General features: G+C 39.4%; 1 protein-coding gene across 3 annotated transcripts in view; it reads left to right on the top strand.

Moving 5' to 3' along the window:
- Positions 1 to 243: 243 nt before the first annotated feature.
- The window catches only part of GOLGA4 (golgin A4), a gene marked incomplete at both ends in the record, with an annotated part of 94,366 nt that continues 76,920 nt past the window's right edge, over positions 244 to 17,689 (top strand). For all 3 annotated transcript variants that reach the window (XM_084247004.1, XM_084247003.1, XM_084247005.1), the window contains 2 exons: positions 244 to 315; positions 11,679 to 11,768. In XM_084247004.1, coding sequence (XP_084103130.1) covers positions 244 to 315; positions 11,679 to 11,768 — 162 coding nt within the window. The remainder of the gene's footprint in view (positions 316 to 11,678; positions 11,769 to 17,689) is intronic.

Here is a 17,689-nt window from a genome sequence, read left to right as displayed (position 1 = left end):
TGCCGTGGCTGGATGGGGGGCCGGGGCCAGCCAGTGGCAACCAGGAGAAGGAAACGCGGCGGCGGCGACGCCGACACCCGCAGGATAAGTGTCCTGATCCGCCTGCGAGCCCAACGAGGAGGCGGCGAGGCCCGGCCGCCGCCGTCCCTGGTGTAGAGCAGCCGCAGCTGCTGCCGCGGCGGGCGGCCCCCCGGGCGTGCGTCCCTCAGGTCTGTTTCATCCTCAGGACCCCCGCGCTGCGCCATGTTCAAGAAACTGAAGCAAAAGATCAGCGAGGAGCAGCAGCAGCTCCAGCAGGCGCTGGCCTCTACTCAGGTACGATGGCCGCCGCCCGCTCCTTAGTGCCCCACGACCTTTGACACCTACTGGGGGGCGGTGAGGAGGGGGACGTGCCCTCGTGACCCCTGACCTCTGACTGGGGATTGCCCCAACTCTGAACTGGTCCAGTGGTCCAGGGGGGTCTAGGTCCTCTGACTTCTGACTCAGGTCCCGTGTCCTGATTCGGCTTCAGGAGACCGGGTGGGGATGGCCGGGTCCTTCGTGACATCTGACCTGTGCACGCCGCTGTTGCATAATTTTTGACCCATTTCGAAGGATTTCTCATCTGTTTTCGAAATTGCAGCTCAGGAGAGAGCTGGATGGGAAAATCTGGGTCCTTTGTATCATTTGACCTCACTGACCGAAATCCCCTCTCCCATCCCGGCCCGAGAGGAGGCCAGGGTCCTGCAGGGCTTCTGCAGGACCCGAGACGGAGTAGCCTGGTTCCGAAGCCTAGAGGGCCGGGCTGTTTGTTTGCCGGAGCTTTGGGACCTGAAGGAGGTGGCGGTGTGGCCGGCGTCCAGCTCCCAGGGCTGTCACGAGTTAGTCACTTCGCCTAAGTTGGTTCATCCCGGACTGGCGGCGGAGGGGCTGACACTCAGGCCGGTCTCCTGCCCTGCTTCAGCTCTTCAAGAGTCTTGTTAACGTTTGTTTTTCTCGGATGCTTTCGATTCAGGAAATGACAGTTTGCAGGAAAAGGGGGGCGTGTTGGTATTGTTAAAGAAACAGTCTCTTATGCGTTATTGAATGTGTGTTTTTTTGTTTATTTTTTGTTTATTTATTTATTTACTTTTTTAAAAAAATTTTTATAGAGGCATGTTTTATTTATTTATTTATTTTTTTTGTTTATACATGCACTGGGTACAGTCAGAAGCGCGGGAGGGTGAGAGAATTCACCAGAGCCAGAGCGGGGAGCAGAGCAGGCAGAAGGACCGAAGTACACTGCTGAGGGGAGCAGCGGGCTGCAGGAGAGGTCTGCGCGCCATGTGGGACCCTCCTCCGGTGGCCGGGGAGCAGCCAGGGATCGAACCGGCGCCGCAGAGGCCGCGGGCAGCTTCGCAACTCAGCGCTCAACCGCTGCGCCACCAGGGAGGCCCTGAATGTGTGTTTTGGTGCGAGCAGCCCATGGTCTTTTTTTGCCAAGAGCAGGACTTCTGCTAAACTTCTTCCCAACCTTTCTGAGCCTTAACAGATGGAGCAAATCTCTCTTAATTTTAGGGTTTGTACAAGAAGCCTAATAAAACAAGTTTTTATTAGAGCATCTAGTTTCTAAAGCTTGTTGTCTCTGTGAGACAGGGTATCTGGATCAAATAAAATAACTGAACGCAGAAGATTTAAAACAATCCTCTTTGGTAATATGTGTATTTATCCAGAATGCAGAAGTAAATTATTAGTGATCAGCTACTAATAGAAACTTGATTCTCTTCTGATCTCAGATTTTGCTATTCAGAACCCTCCAGAAACCTGCAGGAGGAGATCTGGATTATTGTTTTCAATAAGTTAAGGTTGTTTTATTTTAAGGGTGAATTAAAAAAGCAGTCTTTTTGTGAAAGATTACATGTATCTTGTTTTCTTCAGCAAGGGATCTTGAATTTGTTTATTATCATTTCTTGATGCATGGGGGGGGTCATCATTTTTGAAATTATATTATTCTGTGTCTAAGGACCGTATCCTCAAAAATTTCATGGGTGTGAAAGACAGTTCCCGCTTATTCAAGATTATTTATTTGTTTGAATTGGTTTACTTTTTATAACTATTTTGAGATCTCGCTTGTTATTTTCTTCTTCCTGCTTTTGAACTGTTATGGGCTTAGAATCAAGACACCTAAACTAAAATTTTCGGTACAATAAGAAAAAGTATCTAAGGAATTCTTTAAAGTGTTCTAGTGACCACAAACAAATTTTGAGCAATTTGCTTTGAGTGTTTAGAAAACAAAAAGTTGCATACTTTTTGGTTCTTAGTTTGCTTTCCTTAAATGAGATTGCCTGATGGGTATTTTTCAAGTAGAGTGAGTTGTCAGGTGTAGTTTTGGGATGAATGAATCATTTGCATCACAGTTGCAAAATTTTCCAGCAGCAACAACAGTGACATAGTATAGGGTTTCTTAAAATTTTGAGAACATTGCTTAACAATGAGACCTTCTAATAGTTCCCCATCACTTCTTTTTTAATTTTTATTTTTATCATTGTTTTTCCCTCTCTTCTCTCTTTTTTACAAAAGATTTATTTATTTTTATACAAGAACTGGGGTATCGGTCAGAAGCACGCGAGGGTGAGAGGACTCACCAGAGACAGAATGGGGAGCAGAACAGGCTGATGGACCGAAATACACTGCTGAGGGGAGCAGTGGGTGAGAGAGGAGAGGTTTGCCGTGCTATGTGGGAATCTCTCAGGTTGGCTGGGAATCGAACTCTTGCTTTAGAGGCTGCGGACAGCTTCACAGTGCTGTGCTCAACCCGCTCGCCACCGGGGAGGCCCCCCAATCACTTCTTTTGAGGCTTGTGCTAAGATTATTTATACCCTTACTTGGCAGATATTATTTTAAGTAATGATTTGTTCAACTCTCATGGTGACATGAAGCCTAATCACTAATTAAAACTAAAGCTACAAGAGGTTTCAAATCAAGTTTCACTTAATATTACTTTTTAACAACAGATATCTATTTGCATTTTTAAACTTGTAGAACTAATTGTATAAAAGAAGCACTAAAACATGATATAAGACTATCTAGTAATTTTTGGGGGTGTATGTAGTACATGAATAATTTTTTTTCAACACTTCCAGCTTTTTCAAATGTTACAAAAACTTAAAATTTAAAAGTACATATATGAAAAGATTCTGCTTATATGTGGTACTTGGAGTAGTCATTCATAGAGACCAAAAGTGGACCTGTGGTTGCCAGGGACTGATGGAGTGGGGGACTGGGGAGTTGTAATAGCAAAAGTTGCAGTTTGGAAAGATGAAAAGTTCTGGAAATAGTGGTGATGGTTACACAACCATGTAAATATACTGAATGCCACTGAATTGCACACCTAAAAATAGTTAAAATGGTAGATTTTATGTTGCATATATTTTGCCACAATATGAAAGTTTGATCAGAAAAAGCAAAATATGGGCCCCATCTCAAACTTGCAGAATCAGAACTTTTTAGAGTGGTATTCCCAACTAATGGTTTCTGAAATCGAAGTTAAAGAAAAAAATTCCAAAAATAACAGAAGAGTCCTTTCCTGAAGGAACATTTTCTTACTGTAAATTCAAGTTTACTATGTGATTTCCTCAATCTTGAAGTTAGGGAAAGCAAACTCCCTGAGAAGACATTTAAGGTCAGAAGAATCAGTATTAAATGTTATACTTTTAATTTGAGAGTATATAATGGCTATTGGTAATGACAATCCCTGGTTTATGTGATTTAAAAAAATAATCTGCCATGAAATCTGAATAGGGTAAAAGCCATATAAAGTTCTCTCATCTGCTTTATAGGAAGAACAGAAAGAAAAAATTCTAACAGAAGCTTTATCTCCCTACCTTTTGTGATGAGTTAACCCAGTTTGCTAAATAGTGAGATTCAAAAATCCAAGAACACATCATCTTTATATTCTACTGAAGCTGCAGCAGATTAAAAAACTCACATCCCTGGGCACAGGTGAGGAAGCACGGCCAGAAACTTTGATATAGAATTTCAGTTAATGTGTTACTGAAGGTCTGGGTTCTAAAAGCATAGGATTTTAGCTAACAGTGATTGGTTTCTTCATCTTCTAAATTACAAAATATTAGCAAACCTTATTTTTCTGGGTCAATTTTTTTTTTAAGATTTATTTATGCATACAAGAGCTGGGGTACAGGTCAGAGATGTGGGGGGGGGGGTGAGAGGACTCACCAGAGACAGAGTGGGGAACAGAACAGGCAGACCGACTGAAATACATTGTTGAGGGGAGCAGCAGGCGAGACAGGGGAGATCTGCTATGCCATGTGGTTTCTCCCTGGATGGCCAGGAATCGAACTTGTGCTGCAGAGGCTGTGGATTGCTTCATAGTGCAGTGCTTAATCCCTTGCGCCCCCAGGGAGGCCTCTGGGTCACTTCTTATACTTGTTATATTTATCCATGTTTTTGTTGTTTTGCTTTTTTAAAAGAAAAATGTTTTGTTAATTGTTGGCTGTTCATTGATATTTATGAAGTCCTGGAGGATGATTTATTTTGAGAGGTGACTTGGGATTTCGTTGCTCTTACCTGCTTCTCTCTCATGTGAAAGGCTAGAATTTGTATGTGGGATATGGGTAGGGAAGAAAGTCAGGTAAGAATTCCTTCTCTGCCAGCCAATACAAAGGGAGTTCTACCTTGAAAAGTCACCATATAATTTATCATCTAAACATTTTTGAGGATGATCAGGGACACTACTAATAATTGCCTTGGAACATAAACTGTCATGAATTGGGTGGCACTTGGATTGCTGTGGGCAGACAGGGGTATATTGTTACCCTGCTATTCTGTGGCTTCAGTTCCCACTATTGGAGTTCCAGCTTTTCTAAGGCAGGTTGCTTATTATATTTGGCAATTAATTTTGAGATATGTTTGGGTTGGAGGAGGCTGACCCCAAATACCTGCTTGAAGTATAAACCCTTAATTAATCCCTGAGAGCAATAATCTCCTCTTGCAGAAAACCTGTGATTTTTTTTTTCCTGTTGGAAAAAGTTGCTGCTGCCTCTCCTGCAATCTTCTGTGTATTTTTGGAGTTTTGCCTACCTGATTTCTCTACCAATTTGAATTGACTCCTTTTACTTTTAATTCTTTGGAAATTGTCGTCTTTATTGTAGATGGTCTCTCTTTTTTAAACTTTCAGTGGTTTTTTTGGGGAGGGAAAGAAAGTAAACTATAGTGTTTAGTCTACATTCTTGTACTGGCAATCTAATCACCCTGCAGTTATCTTTAGATTGTATTGCTCAGCTAGAATTTATGCTTTTTAATTTCTATTTTTTTGTATAATTAAAATATGTTGAATATATTTGATGTACTCCAGATTTAAGTTTTAGTGACCATGTTTGTCGACACTGTTCTTATGAAGACAACATGGTATGGTAAAAGCAGTTCAACTGGGGTATTGAATCAGTGAGTTGAGATCAGTTTTCTTTCTTTTTTTTAAAAGGTTTATTTATTTATGCATACAAGAGCTGGGGTACAGGCCAGAGATGTGTGGGGTGATAGGATTCACCAGAGATGGAGTGGGGAACAGAACAGGTGGATTGACTGAAGTATACTGTTGAGGGGAGCAGCGGGCGAGTCAGGAGAGTCTGCTGTGTCATGTGGGTTGCTCCCTGGCAGGCGGGGGATGGAACTCATGATGCAGTGGCTACGGAAAGCTTCATAGGTTGCATCTTAACCCCTTGCGCCACCAGGGAGCCCCCCCTTTTTTTTAAAGGTTATTTATACAAGAACTGGGGTACAGGTCAGAGGTGCAGGAGGGTGAGAGAATCCAGCACACAGAGCGGGGAGCAGAACAGGCAGACAGACCAAAGATGCTGTTGAGGGGAGCAGCGGGCGAGGCAGGAGAGGTCTGCTGAGACATGTAGGTTTCTCCCTGGATGGGCTGGGAATTGAACCCGCGCTGCAGAGGCAGTGGACAGCTTCTCAGCATGGCGCTCAACCTGCTGTACCACTGGGGAGGCCTCAGTTTTCTTTTTAAGTGAAAAAATAAATTAGGTCAGAAAATATGGCATCTTATATCATAAAGATTAAGGTTCTGTAAAATTTTTGTTTCAGAGATATCTGTGTGAAAGGGTGACCCCACACCCACACTCCTCCCTGGGTCCCAGGGATGTAGATGAGGGAATCAAAAGACATATATGCTAACCCAGATTTTGCAGTATGCAATTGGGAAGGCCACATAAGCATTCTGAGCTGCTTATTTTCTCATCAGGAAAGATAATGATATTATCTTGTTTATTTTTCACACTGGCTATAAGGATGAAAAAAGATAAAGTATTTGAAAGCATTTATAATTATAGAGCACTTATTTATTTAATGGAATCTATTAAGGTGCTATACTGGGTATTTGAAGGGTAGATGTAGTAGTCTCTCCACCATGTGATTGAGGGCTAGGAACTCCTGGTATAGTGGTAGTATATGGCTGCACATAGGAAGGTCTGGAGAGGGTTAGGGTGATATCTGAGTAGAGTCTCAATGAATAATGAAAAAACATAGTGTAGGGACATGACATTCAAGGCTTATTATCCCTAAAGGTGACTGTAATTAGAAATTATTACAAGTTTGGTCAGAAGTCTAGTATGGTGTGACTGGTTTCCCTGCGAAGGGTCTCACAAGGCTAAGTAAGACCAAAGTATCATCCTGACTGTTCTTATCTTGAACTTATCATCTTTTTCCTTCCTCAAATGGTTGTGGTAGAATTTAGTTCTTTGCGGTTGTTAAGACTTTGTTTCTTACTTCTTGCTGGCTGTTGAAGGGAACCACTTTTAACTTCTGGAGACTACTTGGTGTTCCTTACAACTTGGCCTCCAAAGGCATTTTGCCTTCTTTCAGGACAGCAGGAGTTTTTCTCTGCCATCTGCCTCTGCACGCTAGACTTATATCTGAAGGGTTGCTATGATTAGTTTGGACCCATTGAGATAATCTTTTGATCAACTCAAAAGTCAACTGATTAGTAACCTTATACTTGTATATTTATAACCTTATACTTGTATAAATATATAAGTATAAATATACTTGTGTATTTGCAAAATTCATTTTGCTGTGTAGTGTAAGATAATCAAGGAAATGATATCATATTCATAGGGCAAGGGTAATTTGGGGTCATCTTAAAATTCTGCTTTATATGTTACATATTCTTATACTGAATTTGAGGTCCATGGTCAATTTATAGTCAGTTGGTTGGCAATAAAAATATTGTGAGCCATTAGGCTTTTTGACAAATGCCTTAGAAATCTGTCTTCAGATTTCTCATGGCTATCACAATTAGTTTGAAGGACTCTAAATTCCTTTATATTTTGAAGTGAGGATAGCCCATTAGTGATCCAGGACCTTGGAATAAACGCTTATGCTTTTACTGCACGATTTATGCTTTATAGTCAGTCCATTCCCTTATGCGATCCGTATTCCTAAAGACAAGTCATCAGACCAAACCTTGCCAGATGGTGCTACTTATCTGAGGACTGTGTGTTTTGGAAACTATTCTTCAATTTTGTAACCCCCAACATCTGATTTTGTTAGTTTATCCAGAACTGATGAGACTACTCTCAGTTACTGATTAGGCTCACACAGGGCCAGGATAAGAAAACTTAGTGCCAGTGTAAAAAATTCACTATGTGGCTATTCTTTTCATGTGATTGGAAAGTCACTGCCTAGTGACTTTGTTGGTATTTGGCAATTTGGCAAGCTGATCATTAACCAAAGATTATTTGGAGATGATGGAATCACAGCAGAGAGTTGGATAAGAGCTACTTCCTTTAGTTTGGTGGTACTTTCCTAATTATTTTCCTAACTTTTTGCCTCCACAGTAGCCCTTTAATTAAAGGAGACATTATATACAATCGTTTGAAAGCAGATATAAACAGAGCTCTTTCCTCTCATAATGGCAGCCTTTGAATCATCTATCACCGCTGAAGCTGACAGGATTTGAAAATTATGGCTCTTGGTGGAAAAATGATTTACTGAATTTCCTTTAGTTTCAGTGAAGTCTATTTCTAAAGTGCGCTGGGCATTTGTAGTTTAGTTTTAGTCCTTAGGATTAAACATTTTCCATGACTACTTTCTCTTGCCATTGTGTAAGTATAGTGTTGACTTCTAGTCATACATTTCTGGATATTTAAAATATTGGTAAGACTTTCAGCTTTATTTTATAGTCAACCACTTTCTTTCTTTCTTTTTTTTTTTTAAATAATAACTTTTTTTTTTTTAGAGGCATGTTTATTTATTTATTTATTATATTTGTTTGTTTGTTTTGTTTATACATGCACTGGGTACAGTCAGAAGCGCGGGAGGGTGAGAGAATTCACCAGAGCCAGAGTGGGGAGCAGAGCAGGCAGAAGGACTGAACACTGCTGAGGGGAGCAGCGGGTGGCAGGAGAGGTCTGCGCACCATGTGGGATCCTCCTCCGGTGGCCGGGGAGCAGCAGGGGATCGAACCGGCGCAGCAGAGGCCGCGGGCAGCTTCGCAACCCAGCGCTCAACCGCTGTGCCACCGGGGAGGCCCGTCAACCACTTTCTTTAAACATGTTTTAGGTCCTTATCATTTCTGTTTGTCTTGATTGGGAAAAGATCTCTTATCCCTTAAGATAATGTCTACATATAGCTAATTTCATCTATATTTTTTTCTGGCTCATCTTTTAGAAGGTATTGGAATTCTTAGTGATAAGCAGCAGAACTCAGTCTAGCTAGTTAAGCAGAAAAGGAACTTATTAAAGAATATTCAGTAGCTTGTAAATTTCCAGGGGGGCCTGAAAGTCTGGACTGCTTTTGGGCCCCGCCACACTGTGGCGACTGCAATACTAAGAGTGTTGCTGCTACCTCAGCTCCGCCCCAGCCTTTTCTCCTCCACCACACTGCTCTGTCCTCATGGCTCTGTGTCCATGCTTGCCAGATGACGAATTTTACTTCTACATGTCTGTTTTCTCTCAGTGCTTAGTTGTAACTCAGTCTCATGTGGGTGTATTCACTGGTAGAATTCAGGTCATCTGTCCTCGATGAAAAGAAAACTGGGTTAGCCAGTCTTCTGAGTTCTAACTTCCACACTTAAAAGAGCTGTTTATAAGAAAAGGTTATTAAGATTTTGTCATATTTTGTTGGTGTTTTTCCCCTCCTTCCAATTAAAGTTCCTTTTGGTTTCTGCTTTTGACATAAAAATCACTTCCCCATTCAGAGATTATAGAAATATGCTCATATTTTCTTTTATAATATTAAAGAAGCTTTCAAATCTTAAAATAACTGTGAGGTAAGGAGATAATTGGGGTCTCTCCCTCATATAGACAACCAGTTGTTCCATCATCATTTATTCAACATCTGTCTTGATTTAAAATGTTAGGCTTAAGTGATGGTGAAGGCAAAGATAAACAGCTGGGACTACATCAAATTAAAGAGCTTCTGCACAGCAAAAGAGACAATAACCAAAACAAAGAGAAACCCCACCGACTGGGAGAAAATTTTTGCACACAACACTAATGATAAAGGACTGATCACAAACATCTACAAAGAGCTGATAAGACTCAACAAAAACAAAGAAAATAATCCAGTCAAAAATGGGCAGAAGAGGGCTTCTCGGGTGGTGCAGTGGTTGAGCGCTGGGTTGTGAAGCTGCCTGCAGCCTCTGCAGCGCGGATTCGATCCCCAGCTTCTCCCCGGACACCAGAGGAGGGTCCCACATGGCGCGCAGACCTCTCCTGCTGCCCGCTGCTCCCCTCAGCAGTGTACTTCAGTCCTTCTGCCTGCTCTGCTCCCCACTCTGGCTCTGGTGAATTCTCTCACCCTCCCACTCTTCTGACTGTACCCAGTGCTTGTATAAATAAATAAATAAATCTTTTAAAAAAAAAGGGCAGAAGAGCTAAAAAGAAACTTCTCCAAAGAGGAAATGCAAATGGCCAATAGGCATATGAAAAAATGTTCAGCATCACTTGTGATCAGGGAAATGCAAATCAAAACTGCAATGAGATACCATCTTACACCAGTGAGAATGGCACATATTAAAAAAACTAGCAACAACAAATGTTGGTGAGGTTGTGGAGAAAAAGGAACTCTCCTGCACTGCTGGTGGCAGTGCAAACTGGTCCAACCACTATGGAGAGCTGTGTGGAGATTTCTTGACCTACTAAAGATAGAGCTTCCATATGATCCAGCAATTCCACTCCTAGGTATTTACCCAAAGGACACAGAAACATCCATTCCAAAGGGCACCTGCACCCCTATGTTTATAGCAGCACTATTTACAATAGCTAAGATTTGGAAACAACCCAAATGCCCAAAAATAGATGACTGGATCAAGAAGATGTGGTACATATACACCATGGAATATTACTCAGCATTCAAAAAAGATAAACACATGCAGTTTGTAGCAACATGGATGGTGCTAGAAGGGATCATGTTCAGCGAAATAAGTCAGAAAGAAAAAGAAAAATACTAGATGGTCTCCCTCATAGCAGAAATTTAGAAAACCTAAATAAGGGACCAGGAAAAAGACTAATTAATACAAAGTAAAAATTAAAATCAACAAGCAGCTATGCACTGGAGATGCACTGCAGTGGGGGGAGGGGGGAGAGTGGCGGCGGAGGGGAGAGGAAGGATTAGGGTCAAAATAAGGGGGGGGGTGCAATTGTATGGGGAATATAACCAAAATGAAAATTCATGCATTGTGCAAAAATGAAAAATGATGTTAGAATTATATAAAATAAAATATTAAAAAAAGAGTGTGAAATGAAAAAAAATAAAATGTTAGGCTTATCATAAACTAAGTATGTATGTGTGTGCATGTATATATATGTGTGTATATATATATACTTATACATATATTGTGTGTGTGTGTGTGTATACATTCTTTATGATCTTTGCATTCCAGCTGCTCCATAGTGGTTTGTACACTGACTTGACAGGTTAAGTTTTGTTTTTTCATTCATTCATTAATTTAACAAATATTTATTAAATACCTTTTATATGTGGTGCTGTATAGACTACAGAAGGGTAAGACAGACTTATTTCTCTCAATAGATGAGTTCAGATCTATTTTATCATGGGTGAGAGAGGGTCTTGAAGTTTTGGCATTATATTACTGAGGGTTTTTGTACTAAGGATTATAGGAGTTAGATTGTTCTTTATAGAACTAAATTGACTGGTACCTCAGGTTCTCACTGTGGGGTAGTAGATGGACTGAGAGCAAGGTTCTTGACAAGAGCCATGTCTACCTGTGCATTTCATAATATTGAGTGTTAGAACTGGAAGGCACCTTAAAGATTGAATTGACAATCTTACTTTTTTAAAATGGACTTTTTATTTTGAAATGATTTTGATTCACAGGAAAGTTGCAAAGAGAGTATAGCAAGTTTTCATATACTCCTCACCTAGTTTCAGTTTCCCTATTATTATTATCATGTTATCACAGCCTCGTTTTATAAATAAGGACACATAACCCTCCAAAAGATAATTTAGCTAAGATTATAGTCCTTGATCAGAGTCAGACCAAGGATATAATAGATAAACTGTGTCTTAAAATTGATTATGCTTTGGTTATCATTTTCTGTTTCTTATGTGTTTGCTTTTTTCCTTTCTTTTACTGGGCTCTTTGGGCCTGGACTGAGAGAAAGACTATCCAGTTCATAGTACACTAGTCAAGGTAGTCTTTCTAATTTGTGCAATTTTTTTTAATCTAGGCTTCCTCCAATTCTTCAACACCAACAGGAATCAGGAGCAGGACATCTTCAATTACAGAGCAACTTGATGAAGGTACACCCAATAGAGAGGTAAGTTTGGAATTTCTTCTTTAAAAAACTTCTCACAAGACACTTATTAAACTGAAATGTAATGCTACCATTAATAACAAAATGGGAAGTTATTTTGCTAGGTCTTATGTATTACAAACAGAATAATTATGTTACAATAATTTCTAGGTTTTGTTTTTGTTTGTAATGTAATTCTTTGTTTACAAATAGTAGTAATGCTTTTATAAAATATGTTTTCTTTGTACATTTTAGTTTGAGAGGATAATGTACCTGCATTTAATACTTGAAGTTTTCATAATAATTTCATAATTTGTTCAACATTGTTTCACTTAGGAAAAAGGCCTATATTATCATGCTAGTGATGGGAAACTGTAAAGTAACTGATTCATTGTGACTTGCAACTATTTTTTTTCTTCTGTGAAGTGTGCTATAGCTATAGAAAAAAGGGTAGAACATAAATACATAAATCAGTGAATCCCCATGTAACCACCAACCATGTCAAGAAAAGAGACACTGTCAGGCACAGTAGTGGTCCTTCAGTTTGGGCTGCTCTAACAAAACTCCATAGAGTGAGTGGCTTAAACAAATTATTGTTTTTCACAGTTCTGGGGACTTGGCAGTTTGTGATCAAAGTGTCTGGTAGGGGCACCTGGCTTGCAGATACTGTCTTTTCATTATTTTTTAGCATGACCTTTCCTTGGTTCATGCACCTTGGAATAGATTGGGGAAGAGCACTTACGACTTTTTCTCCCTTTATAAAGGTATGACACCTAATGTGCGGACCTCACCCTTATGAATTCATCTCATTCTTAATTATTAAAGGCTTTGCCTCCAATCACCATCACTTTGGGGGTTAGAACTTCAAAATATGAATTTTGGGGACACAAACATTCAGTCCATAGCACTCCTTCCTTGTTGTTCTTGAATGCCTTGGTTATTATTATTCCTTTACACGTAAGTTCCATATAAATTTTATAATTAGATTTTCAGGTTCCACAGAACCAGAATAAAAGACAGCAAGAAAGCAAGCCTATGGAGATTCCTGTTGGGATTGCATTGACTCTGTAGATTAGTTTGAAGAAAGTCTGAATATTATAACCTAAATTTTATAATCTCTAGTGAGCATTAATGCACAAACACTTGTAATGCTCTATTTTGTAGGATAGAATGGCATTGGTGTGACTTAGGAGATATTCAAATTTAAAAAATTGGAAGTTATTTGCAAATTGCCTTGATAAAGGTTGCTTTAAAACAATTCTAAAAAGATACTTATTTAGCAGCCTCCCTGGTGGCCTAGGGGTTAAGTCTGCTTGTATGGCCTGAGTTTGATCACTGGCCAGGGAGCTAACCCACACAGGGTACAGCAGAGCCCTCCTGCCTCTCCAGCAGCTCCCCTCAGCAGTTTATTTCAATAAATCTGCCTGTTCTGCTCCCCACTCTGTCTCTGGTGACTCTGCTCACCTCCCTGCACCTCTGACCTACACTCCAGTTCTTCTTCTTCTTTTTTTTTTTTTTTTCTATAGAGGCATGTTTATTTATTTATTTATTTGTTTGTTTCTTTGTTTGTTTTTGTTTATACATGCACTGGGTACAGTCAGAAGCGCGGGAGGGTGAGAGAATTCACCAGAGCCAGAGCGGGGAGCAGAGCAGGCAGAAGGACTAAAGTACACTGCTGAGGGGAGCAGTGGGCGGCAGGAGAGGTCTGCGCGCCATGTGGGGCCCTCCTCCGGTGGCCGGGGAGCAGCCGGGGATTGAACTGGCGCCGCAGAGGCCGCGGGCAGCTTCGCAACCCAGCGCTCAACCTCTGCGCCACCGGGGAGGCAGCACTCCAGTTCTTCTATGCAAAAATATTTATTGCATTTCTTTAACTTTATTATTTCAAATTTAATGCTGTTGAACTTAGTTTATGCATGTACTCAATGTGAATGAGAGCTGCAGTAGTGAATAGAATTGGTTTTTGCAATCAGTGACGTCATTCCTCAGTATATTAGTTGTTAATTATAACATATTGGTTCCCAATGTAGTTGAACTCTTGAAAATGACTTGATTGCTACTATTCCTTAAAAAAAAAATTCTCTATAATGTTTTAATTGAATGTATCTTTACAAAATAATCTTTGATGAAAGGAATGATATGCATATTCTTTTACAGTAGGCTAGAGTAAAATAAAGATTTTTTCTATATCTTCCCAAATTTTGATACTAAAGAACCTTTGTTTCATAGCTAGTTTAGCATATTGTTTCTGATTGAAACATTTTTTGGGAGTACTAAATGGCATTTTTGACTACAAAATGAAATATAAGCTTTAGTTCAACTTACTGCACAATAAATAAAGGGGTTTTCTAATTTTATGATTAAATTACTGATTATATTGATCAGAATTATTTTTAGTCATCCTCCCTAGGATGCATTATGTTAGGAGGCTTTGAATATTAAACCATTCTTTCATTCCTAAATCAGCTCTGTTGTTCAGAGCTCAGTATTAATATCCTGTTGCATTCACTTTGAACATTATTCATGTTTCTCCCACACTCTTTGAACGTAGAGTGGTTTCTAAGGTGCTTCTTGTATCATTTTTATCAGGTTTAATTAATTAGCAAACTTTTTATCTTGGACACCTCCTTGTCCTCTTTCTTTTCCCTTTTCTCCATTTATTTAAGTCTTAGTTTCTTTCTACAAAAATGTTAGTTTTCAACTACAATGAGATACCATCTTACACCAGTGAGAATGGCACATATTAAAAAAACTAGCAACAGGGCCTCCCCGGTGGCGCAGAGGTTGAGCGCTGGGTTGCAAAGCTGCCCGCAGCCTCTGCGGCGCCGGTTCGATCCCCAGCTGCTCCCCGGCCACCGGAGGAGGGTCCCACATGGTGCGCAGACCTCTCCTGCTGCCCACTGCTCCCCTCAGCAGTGTACTTTGGTCCTTCTGTCTGCTCTGCTCCCCGCTCTGGCTCTGGTGAATTCTCTCACCCTCCTGTGCTTCTGACTGTACCCAGTGCATGTATAAACAAACAAACAAACAAACAAATAAATAAAACATGCCAAAAAAAAAAATAGACATCCCACTAAATGGGAGAATATATTAAAAAAAAAAAAAAAAACTAGCAACAACAAATGTTGGTGAGGTTGTGGAGAAAAAGGAACTCCTGCACTGTTGGTGGGAGTGCAAACTGGTCCAACCACTATGGAGAGCTGTGTGGAGATTCCTCAGTCTACTAAAGATGGAGCTTCCATATGATCCAGCAATTCCACTCCTAGGTATTTACCCCAAGGACACAGAAACATCAATTCCAAAGGGCACCTGTACCCCTATGTTTATAGCAGCACTATTTACAATAGCTAAGCTATGGAAACAACCCAAATGTCCAAAAATAGATGACTGGATCAAGAAGATCTGGTACATATATACCATGGAATATTACTCAGCATTCAAAAAAGACAAACCCATGCAATTTGCAGCAACATGGATGGAGCTGGAAGTGATCATGTTCAGCGAAATAAACCAGAAAGAAAAAGAAAAATACCAGATGGTCTCACTCATAGCAGGAATCTAGAAAACTTAAATAAGGGACCAGGAAACAGAATTACTATAAGAAAGAAAATATCAAAATCAACAAACAGCTATGAACCAGAGACACTCTATGGGGGCATGGGGGCATGGGGGCCAGGGAAAGGAGGGATTGTGGTCAAAATAAGGGGGTTGTAATTGTATGGGGAATATAAAAATAAAATTTAAATTAAAAATTTAAATTAAAAAAATAAATCTTTAAAAAAATCAGATATTAAAAAAAAAGATTGGAAGGAAGAAAAAAAAACCAAAATATTAGTTTTCAGAATATGTTTTGTGCTATGTTCATTAAATTTATTCCCACGTATTTTATTCTTTTTGATACTATTTAAATTCAATTGCTCCTTGATAGAAATAAAGCTGATTTTTTGAAATTGATTTCATATTCTACAATCTTTGCTGAATTTATTTGTTCTAGTACTTATTTAGTGGATTACTTGATATGTTTATATATAAGAAAATGTCATCTGCAAATATAGTTTTATATCTTCCTTTAATCTAGCTGCCTTTTTATTATGTTTTCTTGCCTAATTGCTCTGACTAGAATCTCTACTACAACTTTGGACAGAAATGATGAGAACAGACAAACTTGTCTTGTTTCTCATCTTGGGATATCAGCTAGTCTTTTGAGTAGGGTATTTGCTGTAGGTGTTTAATAGATCCCTCTTATTATGTTGAGAAATTTCCCTTCCATTCCTAGTTTGTTGAGTTTTCCTGTGATGAAGCAGTGGCGAATTTTGTCACATTGCTGCATATTTTGAAATAAATATGTGGTTTTGTCCTTTATTCTGTTGATTGAATATAATTAATGGGCTTTTGGATGTTAAGCCAACATTGCTTTCCTGGAATACATTCCACTTGTTCATGGTATATAATCTTACATTGCTGGATTGATTTGCTAATATGTTGTTGAGAATTTTTGTGTCTGTATTTGTGAGAGATGTTGGCCTGTACTTTTCTTTCTTTCTTTTGGCAATGTCTTGTTTTAGTATTAGAAATAATATTTTCCTCATAAAATGAGTTGGGAAGTGTTTCTTCCTCTTTTTTGGGGGATGATTTTATAAGATTGGTAAATTTTAAATGTTTAGTATAACTTACTAATGAAGTTATCTGATCCTGGACTTTCCTTTGCAGGCCATATTTTGATTATTAATTCATTCTCTTTATTTTTTAATTCATTCTCTTTATTTTTTAAACTGGGGAGTCAGTTTTGGTAAATTGTGTTTTTCTAGCAATTTTGTGTCATCCAAGTTATCCAATTTGTTGGCAACAATTGTTCCTTAATCTTTTTTTTATTTCTGTAAATGCAGTAGAGATTTTTCTGTTTTCATTCCTGATGTTAAAATGTGTGTTTTCTCTTTACTTTTTCTCTGTCAGTCAAACAAAAGATTTGTTGATCTTTTTGAAGAATCAACCTCGGTTCCATTTAATTGTTCAGTGTGCTAAGTACTCTTAGAATTGGTGAGGCAAGCGGATCTTTGATGAATTGTTTTTCTAAGTTTCAGGTGACCTGGACTTAGTGAAAAATCCTTGAATCCGCGTTGCTACTTTTGGTTTCTTGACCTGATACACATTTTCTCCCAATCTTTATAAACTCTTGGGGTTTTCAGTGGTGATAGGCTAGGGAAAGATACCTTGTTCTTTTTTGCTTTTGTTTTTGTTTAAGGATTTTAAATGTAATACAAATGTCAGTATAGATAAAACAGAGTCTGAAGTCATCATTTTGTACCTAATTAAAATGATACACACCTTTTCTGCCTATCTCCTTACCTGTTGCTGCTCTAGACAGTTTTATTCTTCTGTCTTCTACAGAGTGTATTATTTCAAGTACTCCCTAAATGCATACTTTGTTGCAAATCAGAATGGAGTGAATTTAATTGACCCAAATTAGTAAGTGTTGCTAACAACAGCTGTATATAACAAGTTGGTGAAGATAGAAACAAAAACTCTAAGGAGAAATACTTAGACACTTGCTAAGACAATAAGGTTTCCCCCCTGCCGCCCCTAATAGGAGATACATTAATTCATTAGGTACCTTGCTAGAAGATGCCTTAGAGCAGACATTAGGACTTAATTTTCTTTTTGAATTCTGGTTGAGAAGGTCTGGTAGAATTAGATTTAGTTCTGTGAGTTGGGGACTGAAGTGTGGCTTCTAACGCTGTTGAAAGGTGGTTGAAAAAGTAGCCTAGAGCCCTCTGAACCATTGTGAGAAGCTGCTGTCCCTAAGGAGTACTCATGATCGAGAACTAAGACAAATCTCATGTTGACTTTGACTTGAGTCTGTGATAACCCTGGTATTGCCATAGGTCAGGAAACCCAAGCTGGGATGCAGGGAATTAGATGGATTGAATGAGAGGTAAGCATGAAGGAAGGAG

The sequence above is a fragment of the Talpa europaea genome (assembly GCF_964194135.1).
Source record: "Talpa europaea genome assembly, chromosome: 11".
NCBI classification, from domain to species: Eukaryota; Metazoa; Chordata; class Mammalia; order Eulipotyphla; family Talpidae; genus Talpa; species Talpa europaea.
This window is presented reverse-complemented; position numbering and strand designations above follow the sequence as displayed.